Source organism: Mercenaria mercenaria, chromosome 6 (assembly GCF_021730395.1).
Source record: "Mercenaria mercenaria strain notata chromosome 6, MADL_Memer_1, whole genome shotgun sequence".
Classification (NCBI taxonomy): domain Eukaryota; kingdom Metazoa; phylum Mollusca; class Bivalvia; order Venerida; family Veneridae; genus Mercenaria; species Mercenaria mercenaria.
In genome coordinates, this window is record NC_069366.1 from 54,424,930 (window position 1) to 54,452,284 (window position 27,355).

The following is a 27,355-nucleotide window of genomic DNA, read 5'->3' on the forward strand; positions in this document are numbered from 1 at the left end:
AAAGGAAACGAGCTTTGGAGAAATGCATTACCTTTCTCGAATACAGCAGTCAGAAAATACTCCCTGTACTTTGATTTAACCAAAAAAATCAACATCCGGTCAAAAATTAATCAAAGTCACCTGACAATTTTACAGGTATTTTTCTATCACAGATCATTTTAGACGACTTCCGCATTATCAGATATATATGAACCGTCGCTTGTCTAAAACTTAGGCTGTTAACGCTGGCAAACTGCTTTGTCTTGTTGCTTTGTTAAGTGGGGTTATTGACATAATTTCGGATATACCCCATGTCTGGATAAAGTTTCAGTAAATGGTAATATCAAACGTTTCTGTTTAGTGCTTATATATCTATAAAGAAATATTTGTGATAAAAAAAAATGTTATTCATTTAGCCCTAGGTAATATTACATTATACTTACTGTTCCAAAGCAATGTAAAACTAGCAATTAAACAAAGAGAAAGTTGCCAGATAAATTAGAAAAAGCCAGTGTTCCTTTCATATATATGCTTAAAAATCTATTCAACAGGTCTGGGATTTCATTGTTTTTACAGATGTTCTGTAAATACAATTTTACAGACCTTCTGTAAATACACTGTAGACAATCCATGAATTTAAAGATTTTTCAGTCTGTAAATTTACGGACTGTGTATATGAAATCTGTTGCAATTACAATTCTACTCAAAACCACAGTTTAAAATTATATGATTTACAGATTGCATGCCTAAATGGAAGTGATTTGTGATTTATAGTCAGTATAGTATGGATGACTTTGAATTTTTCAAAAATGTGAAAAAATTAAGGATCAAAACTGTCTGAAATTCTCCTGTTAGTTTTATCTATGCATAACTTATCTATCTTCCATTTAATCAAAGCCCTGCTGGGGACCTAGACTTTGTGCGTCAACTAGCAAGAATGTTAAAAGAGTAAAAAGTAGTGGTAAAAAGCAAGAAGGAGAATGGTTAAAAACAGGTTAAAAACAGGGCAGGTGTATTTAAAGTGAGATGTGCTCAATCTGGCTAACAGCCTGACTGAACACTGGCCCAGATGAGTTGACAACATCTGAAGGCAAGGCATTCCAATGATATACCGTACGAGGGAAGAATGAAAATTTATGATAGTTGGATGAGGGTGATACTTGAACGGATGCCTGGGAATGAGTGGTTCTGGTTCTGGAAGATCTAGTATTGGGTGTTAGGTAGTCTGGTAGTGGGATGGCGACCTGGTTATGCAAGATGTTATAAAACATAACCAAGCGCTGGTCAATGCGACAGAGTGCAATTTAGGGATGCCTAAAGTGAAATGTTTCAGTTTAAGCTGCAGTTTCGAGTTAAACTGAAATTTCAGCAGATTTAATACACCAAGTCTGTAAAGTCACAGGCTGAAAAATCTTTAATTTTGTGGATTTTCCATTTATTTACAGAATATCTGTGAAAACAACAAAATCCTACTAGTTAAGACATGTTCATGCATGCAATGTATTGGCTTCTTGAGTTGAAACTTAATTGGAATATAGGTAGGTGTTGATTAACTAACTCACATTACTCCCTTACACATTTCCAGATTAAACCCCAATCATTGATCCCCCATCCACACATACCCTCTGCATCCCCCCCCCCCCCTCCCACCCCAAAAAACAAACAAACAAAGACCCAACTGTGAACAGCTTTTACTTTCTTGTGCCTTAGTATCCAATCACAGCTGGCACGCAACCCCTACTCTGATCAAAAACTTTGGGCACATATTTCCCACTGCCCATCTTTGCAGAGCTCTTGCTTGGACTTTATATCTGCATCTTATGTTCTGAAATCCACTTCCACTTGAGGAGAATCCCTATTGTTTTCGAGGTCAGTGGTCAGGGACGCAATGACCTGGAAACTGGAAAGGATTTACAGACTCTAAGTCATAAAATTGAACAGCTATTGCTTTCTAACTTCACACAATGACTAAATGTTCTAGGGAGGAGGTTATTGATTTTTGGGTCAGTGGCTGAAAGGTTAAGGACACGGGAACCTGAATAATTTCTGATATTTTTTTGGTTTCTGAGCTCAGAGTGACGAAGGTAAACTACAGCTTTTAGTCTTTACCTGATGATCAAGCACCTTCTGAGGAGGACTTCTTTGGTTTTTTTTATATTGGTACGTCAAAGTTTGCGGTCAAGGTGATGTGGAAACTGAAAATGGTTACTGGAATGTAAGTCTTAATTCATAAGAACTACAAGAGGAAGATATCCCTTAGTATTGAGCTTTGGATTAGTGGCTGAAAGGTCAAGATCATAGAGACCTGACTTAATTGCTGGCAGTTTTTTTGCTCCAGGCTCTTAGTCATAAAAAATAATAGCTGTGGCTTTCAAACATAACATATTGACATAGCACCACTTATGGAAGATCCCTGTTGTTTATGGGGGCGGGGATGGGGTGGATCTCAATAGATCAAAGATCAAGGTCACAATAACCAGCAAAGTGAGATATTTTTCAGACTGTGTGTCATAAAGTATGATAGCCACATCTTTGAAACTTTATGCAATGACTTAACTACCACTAGAGGAAGATTCCAGTCAATTTTGGGGTCAGTGAAAAGGTCAAGATCACATGGACCTGACTAAACTGCTAGTATGCTTTTTTGTTTCCAAGCTCAGAGTCATAAAATATAAGAGCGACAGCTTTCAAACTACACAATGACTGAGTATCACTTTAGAAGATCCATATTGAATTTGGGGTCAGTGGCATACTCCCATAAAAGTATTCTCTGCCCCCAGACCCCTTCCCACTCCCTCTGATGTTTCTACTTGCAGTTTCTTGTTTCTTAATACTTTTAGAGGCCCCCTCCTCCTCCTCCCACTCTCACTCCAAAAACAAAAGTAACTGCTGTTTTTAATTCCCATTGTTTACTGCCCTGTCCAATTCTGTTTGCAAATGTGCATGATTATGCCCTGTTACAAGACAGTATTTACCCTAAGGGGTACCAGATGTTTAAAGACTCTATAGTTCTCACTCAGTTTTATTATGCCCTGGTAGTCGGAGCTCTTGTTTAGAATTTATAATTTTATCTATCAAGCATTTTTAGGGGGCATATGTCACACATTGTTGACATCAGTCTTGTTAAAAAAATGTTGTACTTTTCAGACAACTAAACATGGGATGACTGTATTATGGAAGAGCAAATCACGAGTGAATGTGAGAATTTATTTGATCCGCTGCAGTCTGCAACAAATGGGGATATACGGTAATAAAAGGGACAGATGTACCTATTGACTTGTGCCAGATTTTTTTGATTTTTTACTGTGCATCTATTTTGAGTGCTTGTGTACATGAAAATTTGATTAAAGCATTTTATTTAGGACAACACTCATGTTGTTTGTGAAACACTTTCAACAATCTCATTGAAATTTTGAGTTGTTTTTATGTAAATGTAGTGTGCAGGATTTTCTAAAACCTTTTAAGGCAGTGAAAGAATTTTAGAATTTGAGTTAGAAATGACAAAACTGTGAACATTTCAATATGTAGTAAAAATGGTAGCCATTTTGTTTCCATGGAACAAAATGATGGATTTAATTTACAAATTTTCAAAATATTAATGAACTGTAATTCTATAATTCTCTGAAACCTATTCTCTACTTCTTTTAACTAGAAGGAAAGTAACTGTAATGCTTTAGATCTTAAACTCAAGAAAAAGTAAGAAAAGGGGATTTGCGAAACAATTCAGCAGTTTGTAAATGCACTGAAATGGCTGCCTCCATGGTTAGCAGTTTTCTTACATTTCAGAATGCAAAAATTCTTTCAGGGTTATGTTTGGTTGGACAATGACTTTCATATAAGATCAGCCTATTACTAGACATTCCTTTCCCTTCAAAAGCTGACTTGAAGTACAAAAAATAAAGTCTTTCATTTAAAAAATATTAGTATTACAAAGATTTGCTTCATATTTCATCAACTTTGATGAACTTTGTATAAACCAATGTTTTGCAAAATAAACATGTTATCTTGTCCTTTGTTGGACATATTTTTCCTTCTTGCAGGTGTGTTGGACATATTTTTCCTTCTTGCTGGTGTGTTAAACATATTTTTCCTTCTTGCAGGTGTGTTAGACATATTTTTCCATCTTGCTTGTGTTGGACATATTTTTAGCTCACCTGTCACATAGTGACAAGGTGAGCTTTTGTGATCACCCTTCATCCGTCGTCAGTCCGTCCGTGCGTCAACAATTTTGTGTCTGCACAATAGTGGTTTCGTTTATGATTTTATTTTAACCAAACTTGCACACAACTTGTATCACCATAAGATCTCGGTTCCTTTCTTGAACTGGCCAGATCCCATTATGGGTTCCAGAGTTATGGCCCCTGAAAGGGCTAAAATTAGCTATTTTGACCTTGTCTGCACAATAGCAGCTTTATTTATGATTTGATTTTTACCAAACTGGCACACAGCTTGTATCACCATAAGATCTTGATTCCTTTCTTGAACTGGCCATATTCCATTATGGGTTCCAGAGTTATGGCCCCTGAAAAGGCCAGAATTAGCTATTTTGACCTTGTCTGCACAATAGCAGCTTTATTTATGATTTGAATTTAATCAAACTTGCACACAACTTGTGTCACCATAAGATCTCGCTTCCTTTCTTGAACCGACCAGATCCCTTCATGGGTTCCAAAGTTATGGCCCCTGAAAGGGCCAAAATTAGCTATTTTGGCCTTGTCTGCACAATAGCAGCTTCATTTATGATTTGATTTTAACCAAACTTGCACACAACTTGTATCTCCACAAGATATTGATTCCTTTTTTGAACTGGCCAGATTCCTTCATGGGTTCCAGAGTTATGGCCCCTTAAAGGTCCAGAATTGGCTATTTTGGCTTTTGCAGCCATATAGAGACTTCATTTATGGTTTTTTTTGAAACAAACTTCCAAAATATCTTCAACAACAATAAATCTTGGATTCCATGACAAATCAGATTCAGTCATAGGTTCCAGAGTTATTTTGATTACCTCCCCTGATTGTAATCAAAATGGATTTATATCAGTAAGTACTTATAGGACTTATTTGAAATTTCATTATTGTTATTAGTTGGACTGAGCCAATCAGGGTAGATAACTATGGACTGATTTTATTTCAGATTACCTCCCTTTATTTCAAATTAAAATGGGTATATCTCAGTAACTAATGAAGATACTAATCTGAAATTTCATTTATGTCAACAGATTTATTTGGCAGATCCTTCTTTTGTTCACTTACAATAATTTTTTTTTAATTACTTCCCTTTTACGTTACTATAAATAGCTTATTTTTAGTAACTTTTTAGCTCGCCTGTCACAAAGTGACAAGGTGAGCTTTTGTGATCGTGTGGCGTCCGTCGTCTGTGCGTCCGTGCGTGCGTGTGTGCGTGCGTGCGTGCGTAAACTTTTGCTTGTGACCACTCTAGAGGTCACATTTTTCATGGGATCTTTCTGAAAGTTGGTCAGAATGTTCATCTTGACAATATCTAGGTCAAGTTCAAAACTGGGTCACATGCGGTCAAGAACTAGGTCAGTAGAACTAAAAATAGAAAAACCTTGTGACCTCTCTAGAGGCCATATTTTTCATGAGATCTTCATGAAAATTAGTCAGAATGTTCACCTTGATGATATCTAGGTCAGGTTCGAAACTGGGTCACATGGGGTCAAAAACTAGGTCAGTAGGTCTAAAAATAGAAAAACATTGTGACCTCTCTAGAGGCCATATTTCTTAATGGATCTTCATGAAAATTGGTCAGAATGTTCACCTTGGTGATATCTAGGTCAAGTTCGAAACTGGGTCACGTGGGATCAAAAACTAGGTCAGTGATCTAAAAATAGAAAAAACCTTGTGACCTCTCTAGAGGCCATATTTTTCATGAGGTCTTCATGAAAATTATTCAGAATGTTCACCTTGATGATATCTAGGTCGATTTCAAAACTGGGTCACGTGGGGTCAAAAACTAGGTCAGTAGGTCTAAAAAAAGATAAACCTTGTGACCTCTCTAGAGGCCATATTTCTCAATGGATCTTCATGAAAATTGGTCAGAATGTTCACCTTGATGATATCTAGGTCAAGTTCGAAACTGGGTCACATGGGGACAAAAACTAGGTCAGTAGGTCTAAAAATAGAAATACCTTGTGACCTCTCTAGAGGCCATATTTTTCATGAGATCTTCATGAAAATTATTCAGAATGTTCACCTTGATGATATCTATTTCAAATTCGAAACTGGGTCACGTGGGGTCAAAACTAGGTCAGTAGGTCTAAAAATAGAAAAACCTTGTGACCTCTCTAGAGGCCATATTTCTCAATGGATCTTCATGAAAATTGGTCAGAATGTTTACCTTGATGATATCTGGGTCAAGTTTGAAACTGGGTCATGTGCGATCAAAAACTAGGTCAGTAGGTCCCAAAAAAGAAAAACTTTGTGACCTCTCTAGAGGCCATATTTTTCATGGGATCTTTATGAAAATTGGTCTGAATGTTCACCTTGATGATATCTAGGTCAGGTTTGAAACTTGGTCACGTGCGGTCAATAACTAGGTCAGTAGATCTAAAAATAGAAAAACATTTAGACCTCTCTAGAGGCCATATTTTTCAAGAGATCTTCATTAAAATTGGTCAGAATGTTCATCTTGGTGATATCTAGATCATGTTAGAAACTGGGTCATGTGCGGTCAAAAACTAGGTCTGTAGGTCTAAAAATAGAAAAATCTTGTGATGTCTCTAGAGGCCATATTTCTCAATGGATCTTCATGAAAATTGTTGAGAATGTTCAGCTTGATGATATCTACGTCAAATTTGTAATTGGGTCATGTGCGGTCAAAAATTAGGTCAGTAGGTTGAAAAATAGAAAAACCTTGTGACCTCTCTAGAGGCCATATTTTTCAAGAGATCTTCATGAAAATTGGTGAGAATGTTCACCTTGATGATATCTAGGTCAAGTTTAAAAGTGAATCACGTGCCTTCAAAAACTAGGTCATTAGGTCAAATAATATAAAAACCTTGTGACCTCTCTAGAGGTCATATTTTTCAATGGATCTTCATGAAATTGGTCAGAATTTTATATCTTGATGATATCTAGGTCACATATGCTCAAAAAACTAGGTCACTTTGTCAAATAATAGAAATAACGACGTCATACTCAGTTCAACACTGGGTCATGTGGGGATAGGTGAGCGATTTAGGACCATCATGATCCTCTTGTTCATGGGGTCTTTATGAAAATTGGTCAGAATGTTCACCTTGATGATACCTAGGTCAAGTTCGAAACTGGGTCACGTGAGGTCAAAAACTAAGCCAGTAGGTCTAAAAATAGAAAAACCTTGTGACCTCTCTAGAGGCCATAATTTTCAATGGATCTTCATGAAAATTGGTCAGAATGTTTACCTTGATGATATCTAGGTCAGGTTTTAAACTGGGTCACATGCCCTCAAAAACTAGGTCAGAAGGTCAAATAATAGAAAAACCTTGTGACTTCCTAGAGGCCATATTTTTCATGGGATCTGTATGAAAGTTGGTCTGAATGTTCATCTTGATGATATCTAGGTCAGGTTTGAAACTGGGTCACGTGCAGTCAAAAACTAGGTCAGTAGGTCTAAAAATAGAAAAACCTTGTGACCTCTCTAGAGGCCATACTTGTGAATAGATCTTCATGATAATTGGTCAGAATGTTCACCTTGATGATATCTAGATCAACTTCAAAAGTGGGTCACGTTCCTTCAATAACTAGGTCAGTAGGTCAAATAATAAAAAGCCTTGTGACCTCTCTAGAGGCCATATTTTTCATGGGATCTGTATGAAAGTTGGTCTGATTGTTGATCTTGATGAGATCTAGGTCAAGTTTGAAACTAGGTCAACTGCGATCAAAAACTAGGTCAGTATGTCTAAAAATAGAAAAACCTTGTGACCTCTCTAAAGGCCATACTTTTGAATGGATCTTCATGAAAATTGGTCAGCATGTTCACCTTAATGATATCTAGGTCAAGTTTGAAACTGGGTCACGTGCCTTCAATAACTAGGTCAGTAGGTCAAATAATAAAAAATCCTTGTGACCTCTCTATAGGCCATATTTTTCATGGGATCTGTATGAAAGTTGGTCTGAATGTTCATCTTTGTGATATCTAGGTCAAGTTCGAACTGGGTCAACTGTGGTCAAAAACTAAGTCAGTATGTCTAAAAATAGAAAAACCTTGTGACCTCTCTAGAGGCCATACTTGTGAATGGATCTTCATGAAAATTGGTCATAATGTTCACCTTGATGATATCTAGGTCAAGTTTGAAAGTGGGTCACGTGCCATCAATAACTAGGTCAGTAGGTCAAATAATAAAAAACCTTGTGACCTCTTTAGAGGCCATATTTTTCAATGGATCTTCATGAAAATTGTTCAGAATTTTTATCTTGATGATATCTAGGTCAGGTTCAAAACAGGGTCACATGAGCTCAAAAACTAGGACACTATGTCAAATAATAGAAAAAACAACGTCATACACAGTTCAAAACTGGGTTATGTGGGTTCAGGTGAGCGATTCAGGACCATCATGGTCCTCTTGTTTATTATTGGCTGTAGGGAAAAACCGAGACCACTTCCCTGTGGTACAACATGGATGGTACCTCCAATTTTTAGGCGTATTTTGACATATCTGTACCTTGTAAGAATTTTTTTTTTCTTTTTGGTTAAATTTCTTCCCTTTGTTGTTCCTGTCCTTTGGACTTAGATATTTTTTCTGAGGACCTTCTTGTCCTCAAGTGCAATGATAACAGGTGAGCGATATAGGGCCATCATGACCCTCTTGTTCCATCTTGCCGGTGTGTTTGACATATTTTTCCATCTTGCAGGTGTGTTGGATATATTTTTTCCTTCTTGCAGGTGTGTTAGACATATTTTTCCATCTTGCAGATGTGTTGGACATATTTTTAGCTCACCTGTCACGAAGTGACAAGGTGAGCTTTTGTGATCGCGCAGTGTCCGTCGTCCGTGCCTGCATCCATAAACTTTTCCTTGTGACATCTCTAGAGGTCACATTTTTCATGGGATCTTTATGAAAATGAGTCAGAATGTTCATCTTGGTAAATTCTAGGTCAAGTTCGAAACTGGGTCACGTGCCATCAAAAACTAGGTCAGTAGGTCTAAAAATAGAAAAACCTTGTGACCTCTCTAGAGGCCATAATTTTCAATGGATCTTCATGAAAATTGGTCAGAATGTTCACCTTGATGATATCTAGTTCAGGTTCGAAACTGGGTCACGTGTCTTCAAAAACTAGGTCAGTAGGTCTAAAAATAGAAAAACGTTGTGACCTCTCTAGAGGCCATATATTTCACAAGATCTTCATGAAAGTTGGTCAGAACGTTCACCTTGATGATATCTAGATGAAGTTCGAAACTGGGTCACGTGCCTTCAAAAACTAGGTCAGTAGGTCAAATAATAGATAAACCTTGTGACCTCTCTAAAGGGCATATTTTTCTGGGATCTGTATGAAAGTTGGTCTGAATGTTCATCTTGATGATATCTAGGTCAAGTTCGAAACTGGGTCACGTGCGGTCAAAAACTAGGTCAGTAGGTCTAAAAATAGAAAAACCTTGTGACCTTTCTAGAGGCCATATATTTCACAAGATCTTCATGAAAATTGGTCAGAATGTTCATCTTGATGATATCTAGGTCAAGTTCGAAACTGGGTCACCTGCCATCAAAAACTAGGTCAGTAGGTGAGATAATAGAAAAACCTTGTGACCTCTCTAAAGGCCATATCTTTCATGGGATCTGTATGAAAGTTGGTTTGAATGTTCATCTTGATGATATCTAGGTCAAATACGAAACTGGGTCACATGCGGTCAAAAATAAGTTCAGTAGGTCTTAAAATAGAAAAACCTTGTGACCTCTCTAGAGGCCATATATTTCATGAAATCTTCATGAAAATTGGTCAGAATGTTCACCTTGATGATATCTAAGTCAAGTTCAAAGTGGGTCACGTGCCGTCAAAAACTAGGTCAGTAAGTCAAATAATAGAAAAACCTTGTGACCTCTCTAGAGGCCATATTTTCCATGGAATCTGTATGAAAGTTGGTCTGAATGTTCAGCTTGATGAGATCTAGGTGAAGTTTGAAAGTGGGTCATGTGCCATCAAAAACAAGGTCAGTAGGTCAAATAATAGAAAAACCTTGTGACCTCTCTAGAGGCCATATTTTTCAATGGATCTTCATGAAAGTTGGTCTGAATGTTCATCTTGATGATATATAGGTCAAGTTTGATACAGGGTCATGTGCGGTCAAAAACTAGGTCAGTAGGTCTAAAAATAGAAAAACCTTGTGACCTCTCTAGAGGCCATACTTGTGAATGGATCTCCATAAAAATTGGTCAGAATGTTCATCTTGATGATATCTAGGTCAAGTTCAAAAGTGGGTCACATGCCATCAAAAAGTAGGTCAGTAGGTCAAATAATGAAAAAACCTTGTGACCTCTCTAGAGGCCATATTTTTCATGGGATCTGTATGAAAGTTGGTCTGAATGTTTATTTTGATGATATCTAGGTCAAGTTTGAAACTGGGTCAACTGCGATCAAAAACTATGTCAGTAGGTCTTGAAATAGAAAAACCTTGTGACCTCTCTAGTGGCCATACCCTTGAATGGATCTTCATGAAAATTGGTCAGAATGTTAACCTTGATGATATCTAGGTCAAGTTTGAAACTGGGTCACGTGCCTTAAAAAACTAGGTCAATAGGTCAAATAATAGAAAAACCTTGTGACCTCTCTAGAGACCATATTTTTCAATGGATCTTCATGAAAATTGGTCAGAATTTTTATCTTGATAATATCTAGGTCAAGTTCAAAACTGGGTCACATGAGCTCAAAAACTAGGTCACTATGTCAAATAATAGAAAAAACGATGTCATACTCAAAACTGGATCATGTGGGAAGAGGTGAGCGATTCAGGACCATCATGGTCCTCTTGTTCCTTCTTGCAGGTTTGTTGGACATATTTTTCCTTCTTGCAGGTGTGTTGGACATATTTTTCCTTCTTACAGATGTGTTGGACATATTTTTCCTTCTTGCAGATGTGTTAAATATATTTTTCCTTCTTGCAGGTGTGTTAAACATATTTTTCCTTCTTGCAGGTGTGATAGACATTTTTAGCTCATCTGATTTTTTGAAAAAAAATGATGAGTTATTGTCATCACTTGAGCGGTTGTCGGCGTCGGCGTCGGCGTCTGCGTCGGCGTTGCCTGGTTAAGTTTTATGTTTAGGTCAGCTTTTCTCCTAAACTATCAAAGCTATTGCTTTGAAACTTGGAATACTTGTTCGCCATCATAAGCTGACCCTGTATAGCAAGAAACATAACTCCATCTTGCTTTTTGCAAGATTTATGGCCCCTTTTGTACTTAGAAAATATCAGATTTCTTGGTTAAGTTTTATGTTTAGGTCAACTTTTCTCCTAAACTATCAAAGCTTTTGCTTTGAAACATGGAATACTTGTTCACCATCATAAGCAGACCCTGTAAATCAAGAAACATAACTCCATCTTGCTTTTTGCAAGAATTATTGCCCCTTTTGGACTTAGAAAATCAGTTTTCTTGGTTAAGTTTTATGTTTAGGTCAGCTTTTATCCTAAACTATCAAAGCTATTCCTTTAAAACTTGCAACACTTGTTCACCATCATAAGCTGACCCTGTACAGCAAGAAACATAACTCCATCCTGCTTTTTGCAAGATTTATGGCCCCTTTTGGACTTAGAAAATATCAGATTTCTTGGTTAAGTTTTATGTTTAGGTCAACTTTTTCTCTTAAACTATCAAAGCTATTGCTTTAAAACTTGCAACTCTTGTTCACCATCATAAGCTGACCCTGTACAGCAAGCAACATAACTCCATCCTGCTTTTTGCAATAATTATTGCCCCTTTTGGACTTAGAAAAATCATTTTCTTGGTTGAATATTATGTTTAAGTCAACTTTTCTCATAAACTATCAAAGCTATTGCTTTAAAACTTGCAACAGTTTTTCACCATCATAAGTGGACACTGTACATCAAGAAACATAACTCTATCCTGCTTTTTGCAAGAGTGATGGCCCTTTTTAGACTTAGAAAATCATGGGTAGGACAATATTTCTATTATAAAAAAAAAATCAGATGAGCGTCAGCACCCGCAAGGCGGTGCTCTTGTTTTTCCTTCTTGCAGGCGTGTCCACATAGCAAATAATGATGAAGCCACTGCTAAATTGCCATCAAGTACTGGTCCACATAAAAACGAGGCAAAGCTGTCACTGTCAGAATATCATACTGCCAGGTCATTGAGTTCATCAGGGGAGGAAAGTCCGCTCACATCAAGTCAGGAAAAGACAACTCCTAATAATGCTGGAAAAGAGACTAAGATAAGAGAAACGGAAACATTCCCCACTACCAGTACCCCAATAAGGCAGAACACAGATTTGGATACTGACTCTAGGGCTGTGGGAGTTTCGCCTGTGACTCGTAGGGGAACAGGAAGTACAAACACTACATGTAGCACTGACTCTGGTGACCGTGCAGAGCGGAGGAAGAAAAGGGTCAGTTTTGTAGACCCACTTGAAGTTAGAGTGCCTCTAGTTGGATATGAAGTAATGGAACAGAGAGCCAAATTTACTGTGAGTTTTCTTTTAGAAAGTGTCACGATTATTATAGTAACTAAAGAGATATGGAAAAGATAGAAACTGCTTCAGAGGTTGACTATTTAAATGCACTTGGATCAGTATCGTGTATGAATGTACTACATTTGATATGTTAGGTAGCAATAGTTACATTTAGTTTAAATTCATATATAATTATTTATGTAAATGGAAGTCTGCTTGAGCTTAATATACCTGACCAGAATTTTGTGCCTTTTATTATAAGAGATTTTGGAGAAAGTGGTTAACCTTGATTCTTTCCAGGATTCCAAACTGCATTATTCTGGATTTTACTTCTGCACCACCATGTTTTCCTATAATATTAGGCAGTAATTCTTCTGTTAAAACAATTTTTTGCTCATCTGATTTTTTGAAAAAAAATGATTAGTCATTGTCATCACTTGAGCGGTTGTCGGCGTCGGCGTCTGCGTCGGCGTTGCCTGGTTAAGTTTTATGTTTAGGTCAGCTTTTCTCCTAAACTATCAAAGCTATTGCTTTGAAACTTGGAATACTTGTTCACCATCATAAGCTGACCCTGTATAGCAAGAAACATGACTCCATCTTGCTTTTTGCAAGATTTATGGCCCCTTTTGTACTTAGAAAATATCAGATTTCTTGGTTAAGTTTTATGTTTAGGTCAACTTTTCTCCTAAACTATCAAAGCTTTTGCTTTGAAACTTGGAATACTTGTTCACCATCATAAGCAGACCCTGTACATCAAGAAACATAACCCCATCTTGCTTTTTGCAAGAATTATTGCCCCTTTTGGACTTAGAAAATCAGTTTTCTTGGTTAAGTTTTATGTTTAGGTCAGCTTTTATCCTAAACTATCAAAGCTATTACTTTAAAACTTGCAATACTTGTTCACCATCATAAGCTGACCCTGTACAGCAAGAAACATAACTCCATCCTGCTTTTTGCAAGATTTATGGCCCCTTTTGGACTTAGAAAATATCAGATTTCTTGGTTAAGTTTTATGTTTAGGTCAACTTTTTCTCTTAAACTATCAAAGCTATTGCTTTAAAACTTGCAACACTTGTTCACCATCATAAGCTGACCCTGTACAGCAAGCAACATAACTCCATCCTGCTTTTTGCAATAATTATTGCCCCTTTTGGACTTAGAAAAATCATTTTCTTGGTTGAATATTATGTTTAAGTCAACTTTTCTCATAAACTGTCAAAGCTATTGCTTTAAAACTTGCAACAGTTTTTCACCATCATAAGTGGACACTGTACATCAAGAAACATAACTCTATCCTGCTTTTTGCAAGAGTGATGGCCCTTTTTAGACTTAGAAAATCATGGGTAGGACAATATTTCTATTATACAAAAAAAATCAGATGAGCGTCAGCACCCACAAGGCGGTGCTCTTGTTACTTATTTCTATAGCTTGATAAAATCAAAAGACTTACATTTAAGTTTCAAGTTTAGTTTATTTAAATGAAGTAGTTCAGTCATACTGGGTAACAGCACTGTAGTTGATAGATGGTAAAATTCCGGGTAGAACTAGATAATGAAATCAGTTAATGAAAATACCCATTATATGACAATTTCTTTCATGTTTCAGGTGTTCAAACTTCATGTACATAAAGGTAACAATGACAACTGGTTTGTGTTCCGACGTTACACTGATTTTGTACAACTACAACAAAAGGTATGTTTTCTATTTATAGATAAGGGGCGTCCGAGGTCGAGATATTAATGTCACTGACTTTGAATCACTTGCCACTCAGAGCTGTGGGCTCTAAACCTCGCTTGGGGTGTAGAATTCTTTAATGTGTAGAAGCCATTTAGGTGGCTTGTGGAATGTCAATGGTTCTACCCAGGTGCTTGCCTGCACTGGAAGTAATGTCCTGAGGAAAGTTGCCAGATGACCTGTAATTGTATCAGCGTGACAGAAAACCCTACAAAAATGAAACAAACTGTCTGTAGATAAATGCTTTAAGTCATAAACATTTCATACTGACAATACTGTTGAAAAATAAATGCAGTTCTGTAAAGCCAAAAAGAAAAACTATGAAATCTTTATTATAAGGATTATTTTCATTATTTTGATATTGTATCTATTGAAAAATCAGAGCCCAGATAAAGTCTTTTTAGCTCAACTATTCATAGAATAGTAGAGCTATTGGACTCGCCCGTGAGTCAGCGTCCACGTCCCAGTTTGGTCAAGTTTTTGTATGTAAGCTGGTATCTCAGTAACCACTTGTGGGAATGGATTGAAACTTCACACACTTATTCACTGTGATAAACTGACTTACATTGCACATTCCATTCCATAACTCTATTTTGCTTTTTTACAAAATTATGCCTCTTTTTCGACTTAGAAATTTTTGGTTAAGGTTTTGTATGTAAGCTGGTATCTCAGTACTCACTTATGGGAATGGGTTGAAACTTCACATACTTGTTCACTGTCATGATCTTACATGCACTACATGTAAGCAGGTCCCATAACTTTACTTTGTTATGCTTTTTTCAAAATTATGCCCCTTTTTCCACTTAGCAGTTTTTGGTTAAGTTTTTGTATGTAAGCTGGTATCTCAGTATCCACTAATGGGAAAAGATTGAAACTTCACACACTTGTTCACTGTCATGATATGACATGCATTGCAAAGGTTCAATAACTCTACTTTGCATTTTAACAAAATTATGCCCCTTTTTGAAGTAAGCAGTTTTTGGTTAAATTCTTATATGTAAGCTGGTATCTCAGTACCCACTAATAAGAATGAATTGAAACGTTACACACTTGTCCACTGTCATGAGCTTGATAAGCACTGTGCAGGTTTCATAACCCTGTTATGCATTTTTACAAAATTATGCCCTTTTTCGACTTTTGTATTCATTCAATTGACAAGGCTGTTGAATAGTCGAGCGTTGCTGTCCTCCGACAGCTCTTGTTTTATTTTGTTTCAAGAATAGAAAGTAGAGATATATATTTTGACAAAGTAACCATTTTGGCTGAACCATAAAATTTTACAAAAACAATATAACACATAATTCAAGGTAAATCATAGCTTTTTGCAGAAAAATATTATGTTTCTTTTGTTTTTAAGGTGAAAAAGCTATTTCCAATGTTCAGACTTCCATTACCTCCAAAACGATGGTTCAGAAACAACTTTGAAAAAGAGTTTGTAGAAGACAGAATGCTTGGTCTTCAAGCCTTTGTAGACAGTATCCTCTGTCATTCAGGCCTATGCAATTGGTATGATTATTTTCAGTTTTCTTTTAAGGTTATAAAAGAGACCATTTTGAGACTGGTGTTTTGATTGGTCAGTACTACATCAATATAAGAATTGTCAGTAGATAAACAGCCTCTTGCAGTTGTCAAAAAGGAGATTTTATATTATCTGAAGTACTAAAATCATTGTTTCTGTATACTAGTTCGGGAAATTTTACAAAATTGACATTACCTAAAATATTGCCTTTATCCCAGTTCATGAGATTATTACATTGACCGAGTTCGTGAGATTTTACATTATATGAAATATTCCTTTTGATAAAGTATCCTTTTTTAGCTCACCTGTCACATAGTGACAAGGTGAGCTTTTGTGATCATGCAGCGTCGTCGCCCGTGCGTCCGTCCGTAAACTTTTGCTTGTGACCACTCTAGAGGTCACATTTTTTTGTGGGATCTTTATGAAAGTTGGTCAGAATGTTCATCTTGATGATATCTAGGTCAAGTTCGAAACTGGGTCACATGCCGTCAAAAACTAGGTCAGTAGATCTAAAAATAGAAAAACCTTGTGACCTCTCTAGAGGCCATATATTTCATGAGATCTTCATGAAAATTGGTCAGAATGTTCACCTTGATGATATCTAGGTCAAGTTCGAAACTGGGTCACGTCCCTTCAAAAAATAGGTCAGTAGGTCTAAAAATAGAAAAACCTTGTGACCTCTCTAGAGGCCATATATTTCACAAGATTTTCATGAAAATTGGTCAGAGCGTTCACCTTGATGATATCTAGGTCAAGTTCGAAACTGGGTCACGTGCCATCAAAAACTAGGTGAGTAGGTCAAATAATAGAAAAACCTTGTGACCTCTCTAGAGGCCATATATTTCATGAGATCTTCATGAAAATTGGTCAAAATGTTCACCTTGATGATATCTAGGTCAAATTTGAAAGTGGGTCACGTGCCGTCAAAAACTAGGTCAGTAAGTCAAATAATAGAAAAACCTTGTGACCTCTCTAGAGGCTATATTTTTCATGGGATCTGTATGAAATTTGGTCTGAATGTTCATGTTGATGATATCTAGGTCAAGTTCGAAAGTGGGTCACGTGCCATCAAAAACTAGGTCAGTAGGTCAAATAATAGAAAAACCTTGTGACCTCTCTAAAGGCCATATTTTTCTGGGATCTGTATGAAAGTTGGTTTGAATGTTCATCTTGGTGATATCTAGGTCAAGTTCGAAACAGGGTCATGTGCCATCAAAAACTAGGTCAGTAGGTCTAAAAATAGAAAAACCTTGTGACATCTCTAGAGGCCATATTTATGAATGGATCTTCATGAAAATTGGTCAGAATGTTCATCTTGATGATATCTAGGTCTAGTTCAAAAGTGAGTCATGTGCCTTCAAAAAGTAGGTCAGTAGGTCAAATAATGAAAAAACATTGTGACCTCTCTAGAGGCCATATTTTTCATGGGATCTGTATGAAAGTTGGTCTGAATGTTTATCAACTGGGTGGGAAGAGGTGAGCGATTCAGGACCATCATGGTCTTCTTGTTTTTACATTACATGGAATTTTGCTGTTAATTTTGTATCCTAGTTCAGGAGTTCTTCAGGTAATGTAATATTTCTGTTAATTTAGTATCAGAGTGAGTCAACATTACCTGAAATATTGCTATCATGCAAGTTCAGGAGGGTGTGTAACAGGCTATATATTGCTGTTACTTTAGTGTCCCTGTTAAAGTGATTTTACACTGTCTGAAATATGCCGTTAATTTAGTTTCCAGTAGTTTTACATTGCCTTTCTTTTCTTTATTTTTTTTTCAGTATTCCAGTTCAGGAGTTTTTCTGCTTCAGGGACCCTCCAGGACCACATGACAGTGTGGAAGAAAGCAGGGTAAATTTTGTTGACTTCCTGATACAGTTGTAATTTCTTATGCAGCGTTAAGATATACACTTCTTGACAACTTGATATGTTTAATAACATCTGTAATTATTTTAAAATGAAATGCATTATCACAGTTTTGAACTAATCTTGATGATGTTATGATAACAGTAACTATTTTTAGGGGCATACTTCAATGGGCTTTTAAAATGTATACACATATTGTCTTGAGGTTTCTTTGGTAATGTTTCCCCAGCAATTTTTTTTGTTATATAGGAGATCTTGCTGCAACCTGAACATGTTTTGACCATGAAATTAAGCTAAGTAGAGCTATCAGATACTTTCAAATTTTAGAAAAATGGGGGTGTGACATCATTTGTGATACCAGTTTCATGTATGTTGTCTTGTTTAAAAGTTCTTTAACGACAATATTTTCAATTTCACCCAGGCTTAATAAATAATTTGTATCATTTATATAATGATTTTAAGTTTAGATGCGTATGTAATAAAAAGATTATAGATTTGCTTCGACAAATATGCTCTTGTTCTTTTGCGGAGTAATATTGCGCTCCTAAAGTCGCGCAATATTTCCGCTGCATATTTCTTGATACAAATCTTATAACCTATAAATATACTGGAACTTTTCAAAGTTGTATATTTACCTATTTTCAGCATATAACCAAATAAAATGTATCGGTGCATTTCCTTAATTTTTCACCATTCCACAAATATCAATCAGAGTCCTTATATAGCCAGAAAGTCACTATATGTTTTAAATTGAAAGTGAATGTTTTGAAATTACTTAGCAAAATAAATATAATGCATAAAACAAATGATTGCAGGCTTACTGTGATGAACTGGAAGACGCTGTTTATAGTCTCAAAAAAGAAATACACGCCAAAGATGTTGAGATGGAATTATTGCGAGAAGAATTGAGTCTGTTTAAATCCCAGGTAGAAATGCTCTCTAGAGCTCTCAGGTAGGTATTTGGTTTTTGTTTTGTTTGTTTGGTTGTTTAGCCCCTTGTTTTAGTGGCATTTCAGTCGTTACAGTCGTAAGTTAGTTCAGTAAAAGCTCCTTGATTCTGTACTTACACATGTTCTGTTTGTAGCTGACCACTTCCCTATATGAATCAAGAGGTTAAGGTCAAATGACTTCAGAAAAGCTGTTTCTCATGGACTCACACTAGAAGAAGTGATCACACACTCCTGATGGCCATGTTCTATATTTATAGATTCCTGTATTTTGATGGAAGTCAGTAGCTCTATAGGGAAATGAGCTCATAAAAATTACATCTTATTGAACAAAGAAAATTTGACACATATATAATTGTCCAGTCGTCAAGCATTTCTTAAAAATAAAATCAGTTGCTGTTTAACATTTAAAACATTTATCTTGGCTTTGATCTTTCTAAAAATGATGTTCATAATGTAAATTTTTGTTTGATCAGTGAAACTTTGTTTACAGGGAAGCAAATGCAAATGGTGCTACAGTTGGAGTAACAGAGCCGTCCCCTGCACAGTCATTGGCTGAATGTGATTTTATGGCTCCAGAAGCTGACCAATCAACACCTATGTCTCTCAAAGATGAGATTAGCCAGTCAGAAGCAATAAGCCAAAAACAAAATGGCCGATCAGAACTAGATTCTGAAACTGAAGTAAATACTAAAGGGAAAGGAAATATTTTCAAAAAGAAGGAAAATGTGGCAAAAAGATCTGGCAATTTTAGGCTTCATCTAAATTAACCACTTGCCTTGTTTAGCTTTTGCTGATATTTATTTTATATTTAGCTTTGCCTTAATTTACAATGTGATATTTATATGCCCCTGTTGAAGAAGAGCGGGTACATAGTTTTGCTCATGTTTGTCATTCTGTTAGTTTGTTAGATCATTTGAGCCGTGCCATAGGAAAACCAACATAGTGGGTTTGCGACCAGCATGGATCCAGACCAGCCTGCGCATCCGCACAGTCTGGTCAGGATCCATGCTGTTCGCTAACAGTTTCTCCAAATCCAGTAGGCTTTAAAAGCGAACAGCATGGAGCCTGACCAGACTGCGCGGATGCGCAGGCTGGTCTGGATCCATGCTGGTCGCAAACCCACTATGTTGGTTTTCCCATGGCACGGCTCATTTGGTTTCTGACCAATAACTAGAGATTGCTTGGACCTGCAGTCTTTGGACTTGATAAGATTGTTGCATGTGGTCAGTAGATGACAGTTTTACTTTGAGAGACATTTTGTTCAAAAGCCAGTATTTAAATTCGCCCTATTCTTTTCCATTGAAATTATGGTATTCATTTTGTATGAACAGCAAAACAAAAGGCACGAGAGCAATGTTAACACTGCGTAGAGATAATGGGCCGCTGTTTTTGACATCCTGCATATAGTCAAGGAGAGTGTTCTTTGGATGACGTTGCAGTTGTTCCATCTGGTGAAAAGAATGGCCAGGAAGCTGAATGGAATGTTAAATGCAACAACATGTTTGAAATTTATAATATTATCTTGTTTACAAATGGAAAGGAAATATAATGTAAATATAAGAAATGAAACTTTTTTTTTCATTGTTCATGTGAAATGAACGACAGAATAGGATCAGCAAATTAAACATGTTGATCCTTTTCTGTCGTTAATTTTGCATAAACATAAAATAAAATTCATTTCTTAAATGTCACACTGATTTTTTAACATGAAAAAAGTTTCTTTTCAGTAACTAAACTTTTGACTGCACATTCCTCAAATTTCATGGAATGATTGCTTTTCCCGAATTGATTTTTTTGGTTAATACATCAAAGTTCATAGTGACCTTTAGTCTGGCAGCAATTTCAGATCAATAACATCAGAATGCTCCAGACTGTGGCCTTCTTGTGATGATTACATATGATTGGTTGTTTACCCACCAATTGTTTTGATTGCATAAAGGTTAAGGTCACAGTATACCCAAGATTAGATACCAGATACCTATTAAAAATAGCCCTTGTTTTACCAGTGTAATGTAAAGTGTAGCTGCTGTTTGAATATTTGGTAAGCATTTTGTTTAATATATTTTAGGTGAGTAGAAAGCATAAAATTTGAAGTAATTTCAATGGTTGTGATACAAAACTTATTGTAACTGTTATGATGAAACAATTTTAAAAAGAATTACAGATCATTAATTCTGTATATTGGATACATAATTTATTGGCTTTCAGAGATCATCTGTAATATTTAATTTATTGATGACTGGTATTAATTATACTGAACAAACAGTTATTTTAATGAGGCTAAAAGTTCCCGATATGAAATGGAACTGGTTCACTTGGTAGAATACCAAATCATTAATATTCATGGGGGATTAATTTTTTTTGATATCAGTGTTTTAAAAATCTATCCTCGAAATTAAATTCCAACTAACAAGTAAAATTCCCATTCATTTACATAAGTTAAAATCCATGAAATTATATCCCCATGAATCCGCCTTTTCGGCCAAAATTATGAAAATTTGTATTCACAAAAATATTTATTTTCACAGTATTAATGATATACGGCAAACTTGTTAAAACATAGGGCTATTTATAACAGTAATAAAAATGAAAATTAATTTTCTCATGCTAGTCTTGTAAATCCATATTAAAATACAATATCCTCAAACTGACAGCTTTTATGTTTATGTATTTTTTGTTTATATACGTGAGAGGAGGCTGATTTCTGTAGTCCCTTTTTATTGACACAAATCAATATTTTAGTTATATAACTGTTTTTTATGTTTGCATCTTGATTATTTATTCAAAAGTTTTGGCAAAGCAGAAGTCATAGCTTTTGTGAAATATGGGGTAAATGTGTCAGATAAATATTACAAGGAGTTTTGGTGCATTTGTATATTTTATTATGCCCCCCTTTGAAGAAGGAAGGGTATATTGTTTTGCAGATGTCAGTCGATCAGTATGTCGGTCGGTCAGTATGTAGACCAATCAGTTTCCGTATGATAATTCAAAAACCCTTGGGCCTAGGATCATGAAAGTTGATATTAAAGGAGGTTGGCCATGACCAGCAGATGAACCCCGTTTGATTTTGAGACTAGTAGGTCAAAGGTGATGATCACAGTGACCTTGAACAGTTAAACCATTTCCAGACAATAACTTGAGAATGCTTGTGCCTAGGATCACGAAACTTAAAAGGAAGGTTGAGATCATGAACAGCAGATAACCCCTATTGATTTTGAGGTCAGTAGGTCAGCGGTCAAGGTCACAGTGACCTGGAACAGTTAAACAGTTTCCAGACAATAACTTGATTGCTTGGGCCTAGAATTGAAACTTAATAGGGAGGTTGGTCATGAACAGCAGATGACCCCTATTGATTTTTAGATCAGGAGGTCAAAGGTCAAGGTCACAGTGACCCAGAACAGTAGAACATTTTTAGAATGCTTGGGCCTAGGATCAAGAAACTTAATAGGGATGTTGATCATGAACAGCAGATAACCCGGGTAGATTTTGAGATCAGGAGGTCAAAGGTCAAGGTCATAGTGATACAAAACATTTAAACTGTTTCCGGACGCTAACTTGAGAATGCTTGGGCTTAGGATCATGAATTTTAAGGTCAGTAGGTCAAAGGTCAAGGTCACATTGACCCAGAACAGTAGAACGTTTTTTCCAAATAACTAGAGATTGCTCATTTGATACGGAGGTCACTTATGACTGGTAAATAATCCATAATTATTGATTTGAGGTCAGTAGGTCAAACATCCATGTGCACAGTGACCAAATTATTTGTTTCTTGTGCAGTTGGTGAATGCATCAAGGTTGGCATTTCGTGTTCTGCGAGCTCTTGTTGTCTTGTAAATACCTACTTGCCAGCTACTGGGCCCTTATTCATCAAAGTTTTATGTCTAAAATTTAGACTTACACTTAAAACCTCTAAAAATTCAAGTTGCCGTAACTTCCTTTGTAATAAATCTATATTGCAGAAACTCTGCTCAGCATTTGATTGTAGTACATGCCTTACCCAAACCAAATTTCATTAAATTCTGTACGAGATTTGCAAATATATGGCAAAAAAGTAATTTTGTCATTTAAAAGTCTTAAGTCTGTTTCAGGCTTAAAACATTGATGAATACAGGCTCTGATCTAACATGACATGCTAAAGAAAGTTTATTTACTTAAAAAAAAATGATATTATTAGCTCACCTGAGCACAGTGTCCATCGTCCGTCCGTCTGTCGTCAACAATTTGACTGTTAACACTCTAGAGGTCACATTTTTGGCCCAATCTTAATGAAACTTGGTCAGAATGTTACCCTCAATAAAATCTTGGACGAGTTCGATATTGGGTCATCTGGGGTCAAAAACTAGGTCACCAGGTCAAATCAAAGGAGAAGCTTGTTAACACTCTAGAGGTCACAATTTTGGCCAGTCTTAATGAAACTTGGTCAGAATGTTACCTTCTATAAAATCTTGGACGAATTTGATATTGGGTCATCTGGGGTCAAAAACTAGGTCACCAAGCCAAATCAAAGGAAAACCTTGTATACATTCTAGAGGTCACATTTTTGGCCCAATCTTAATGAAACTTGGTCAGAATGTTACCCGTAATAAAATCTTGAACAAATTTGTTATTGGGTCATCTGGGGTCAAAAACTAGGTCACCAGGTCAAATCAAAGGAAAAACTTTTTAACACTCTAGAGGTCACAATTTCGGTCAATCTTAATGAAACTTGATCAGAGTGTTATCCTCAATAAAGTCTTGGACGAGTTCGATATTGGGTCATCTGGGGTCAAAAACTAGGTCACCAGGTCAAATCAAAGGAAAAACCTGTTAACACTGCAGAGGCCGCATTTATGACTGTATCTTCATGAAACTTGGTCAGAATGTTAATATTGTACCTTAAGGTCCAGTTTGAATCTGGGTTATGTAGGATCAAAAACTAGGTCACCAGGTCAAATAAAAAAAAAAGCTAGTTTACACTGTAGAGGCCACATTTATGACCATATCTTAATGAAACTTGGTCAAAATGTTAATCTTGATGATCTATAGCTCAGGTTCAAATCTAGGTTAGGTGGGGACAAAAACTAGGTCACCAGGTCAAATCAAAGGAAAAGCTTGTTAACACTCTAGAGGCCATATTTATGACTGTATCTTCATGAAACTTAGAATGTTAAACTTGATGATCTTTAGGACAAATTTGAATCTGGGTCATGTCAGGTCAAAAACTAGGTCACCAGGTCAAATCAAAGGAAAAGCTAGTTAACACTTTAGAGGCCACATTTATGACCATATCTTAATGAAACTTGGTCCGAATGTTAATCTTGATGATCTTTAGATCAATAGGTCAGGTGAGCGATACAGGGCCTTAATGGCCCTCTTGTATAAAATCTGATATTCTGACAAACCAAAACATGATATTTCCCTGACATGGATTATATCTTTTAGTTGCTGAGAGCTTGATGACAAAAACTGATTTAGCAGTTATCTCTACAGACTAATTTATTGTTTGTTGTAAAAGTGATGCAGTATAATACCTTAATGGAGCAAAAACCTCATTATTATAAAGTGAATATTTTCTTTCTGTTGAGATAAAATCCGTAGTAAATTATTCTCTCCGGAGCAAAAATCTTTCTACAACAAACGGTTTAAATTCTGCCCAGAATTATTTGAGCCGGGCCACGAGAAAACCAACATAGTGGCTTTGCGACCAGCATGGATCCAGACCAGCCTGCGCATCCGCGCAGTCTGGTCAAGATCCATGCTGTTCGCTTTCAAAGCCTAATGCAATTAGAGAAACTGTTAGTGAACAGCATGGATCCATGCTGGTCGCAAACTCACTTTGTTGGTTTCCTCATGGCATGGCTCATTTAATAGCACGGCTCATTTAATAGTAAATTAACCTCTTCAGAGCAAACATCTCTCTACAACAAACGCTCAGAATTCTTAGTAAATTAACTTCTCCAGAGCAAACAACGCTGTACAGCAAGCACTTTAAAGTATTGCCAGTAGTGTTTATTCTAGAGAGGTTGTTAATTTAAAGTCTGCACAAGAATGAGACATCTCAAAAGCTGTTTTTATAAATGTGTTTTCAAACCCAAACATCTTATCTAAGAGATTTTTATGTCACCTATTGTGGAAGAGAAAATCACAGAGAGTAACCACATTGATCAGTTTAATAGGAATTAGAATTCATCTGTAGTTGATAAAATAACTGACATAACAGGTTTCTCTCTTTTGAATACTTATATCAGGCAAGATGCTGGAAGGAACATTGTAAAAATACTAAAAATTCACTTCTGTTTTCATTTAATGAACCCGTATGCAGCACCTTTCCAAGAATAATACTGAATGTATCTTGGAACAAATCAACAGTTGACACATTGTATATAGCCAAATATAGAAAGCCTGTACCACTGTTAACAAATCATATGTCAGTTGTATGAACTATTCAAAGAATTGATACCATGTAGACATTGTGATATTATTTTGCACTCACAGTCTATATGATGTCACAACTATACACTTTGATTTATCCAGAAGAAGACTTTCAGGAATGTTATTTGGAGTGTATGTATTAAGGAAAATATGAATATTAAAATGAATGTGTACTTATGTTATTCATAAAATAAGTTTGAATGGAGATGGTTTCAGAATGGGTATTTTGATATTAGGTCTAGTTATTAGTTTTAGAAAATTGCCATAGTTTTCTGATGAATTATATTTGCCTTTGTATATTCTTACTTTTTTCTGTGTGACTTCAAGGAAAATAGTGCTTTTTGTTCTTTAACCTTTAGCCTGCTGGCGGCAAATGATTGCCTTTGTGACCAGTGCAGACCATTATCAGCCTGCACATCCGTGCAGTCTGATCATGGTCTGCACTGTTCGCTATTCAGTCAGTAAATTTTCAGTGAACACCCCTTTAAATAATAAATGGTATTGCCCAAATTGAATGACGAACCAGTCCATTGTAGAAATATAGCAGGCTAAGGGTTTATCCTTATAATTGCAATCCAGATTTTTTTTTTACACACAAAAGGTTGTAGTAAATGTTATGATTTTTTAGAAAATAGTATGTTTTGTTTACACAAGGTTTAGTTTCCATTTCTATTTGCAAGGGCTTGCATGATTTTTTTTGTAATAAGATATATAATTAAGTTTGAGTTGACAGTGCTATATTGTAGAAGGGACCAATGTTTGATTGCAGCATTTTATATTATACGCTTTAGAAAGTTAGTTTGTATTCTGCCATATTTAGATAAATAGTTTGTATTTTTTCAAGATTTGAAAGTTAGATTGTATTTTGTCAAAATACAAATATTGGTTTGTATTTAACCATATTAAAAAAAATGAAAAAAATAAGTTTGTATTTTGTCAAAAATCACAAAAATAGCTTGTATTTTGTCAAAATTAGAAAGTTAGTTTGTACTTTGTCAAAATATGAAAATTGTATTTTGTCAAAATTGTCAAAATTTATAAAATTAGTTTGTATTTTGTTATGTTGTCTGAAGGCCCAAGTACTCTATAATATGTTTAAGAAATAATAAATATGTCCCTATATTTTATCAGTTAATAAAATATGGGCAGGAGTTCGGGTGTGTAATAATTAAATCACGAGTGCGTAGCACGAGTGATTTAATATTTGCATCCGAACGACTGATAAACTTATTGGAACATATTTATTATTTCAATTCTAACCACGCAAATTCTTCGCATTTTACAGCACTACATTTTAGCTCGATATGTCATTCGGCTGGCCATATGCTATTATAAAAACCTCCCCACGAATGGAAAGCGTTGCATAAAACAGAATTTTCCGATACTCAGTGGGTAATACAGAGTAGCTTGATGGACCACAGTTTACAGTTGAAATACTGTTAAAATACAGATTCAAACCAAATTAATCAACAAACAGACTCTAGAATATGTCTTTACTTGTTGCTACAGAAACAGTTCATATTCGATATCTCAAACTCCTTTACTTTGAAATTTCTGCTTTCTTGAAGAATTTCTCAAGTTATTTCAAAAGTCTTTATTGTATGTATTTTCACTCTCCACATACTGTGACTTCCTTTGTGTCTAAGTGAATTAGAAGTTTTGCAAGTCAGATTCTGATTTATTTACGTTGTGATTTTGTCGAAGTAAAAGGATTCCCTATATAAAGGCATAATCACATTATATCAAAGATATATAATATAAGTTATGAAGAAAATGTTTGATAAATTGGTGTGTTCTATCAAAAAGTACATAAAATTTATATCCCATGTTAACAAGTACATATATATGAGGCTTTGACAAGTAGTTTAGTCAAACACACCGGCACAAAGTATCATTTTTAGTGATTTTTTAGTTATCTTGTAGTAAAATGCATGAATACTTGAAATCCAATATAGTGAGTTTCAATTGTACTTGCACTACTCAAGAATGTGTAGATAATCTGGCTGTACCATTTTTAGGAAAGACATAATATTATGTATGTTTCAGAAAAGAAATTGTACATTGATGAGAATCTCAATCCAGCAATCTTAAAATTTCTGATCATTTATCAGGTTATGTTTATTTTCCTTTTTTTTCTACCCAATTTCTTTGCAGAAAGTTTCTTTGTCAAGATGGAAAAACAGTGTAATAACATTCAACACGGGACAAAAGGGTATGACTTCAGGCGTAGTTGTCAAAATATTTTATTGCTGGAAGTTACACTGCATGCTAGTTATTTTTTG

The 27,355-nt window shown here is 35.7% G+C and overlaps 1 protein-coding gene across 3 annotated transcripts; it reads left to right on the forward strand.

The window, feature by feature from the left end:
* LOC123548850 (sorting nexin-16-like) lies at positions 1 to 23,760 on the forward strand. Of its 3 annotated transcripts, XM_045336439.2 has the most exons (9): positions 97 to 135; positions 1,425 to 1,517; positions 3,127 to 3,226; positions 12,167 to 12,611; positions 14,202 to 14,288; positions 15,688 to 15,836; positions 17,628 to 17,697; positions 18,528 to 18,664; positions 19,153 to 23,760. In XM_045336439.2, exons 3-9 carry the CDS (start codon positions 3,153 to 3,155, stop codon positions 19,427 to 19,429), a joined length of 1,239 nt encoding a protein of 412 aa, XP_045192374.2. In that variant the 5' UTR covers positions 97 to 135; positions 1,425 to 1,517; positions 3,127 to 3,152; the 3' UTR covers positions 19,430 to 23,760. The 3 variants fall into 3 exon arrangements, with proteins under 3 accessions (XP_045192373.2, XP_045192374.2, XP_045192375.2); XM_045336438.2 differs by lacking the exon at positions 1,425 to 1,517 and having other exon boundaries at positions 1 to 135; XM_045336440.2 differs by lacking the exons at positions 97 to 135; positions 1,425 to 1,517 and adding an exon at positions 150 to 316.
* The last annotated feature ends 3,595 nt before the right edge of the window (positions 23,761 to 27,355 follow it).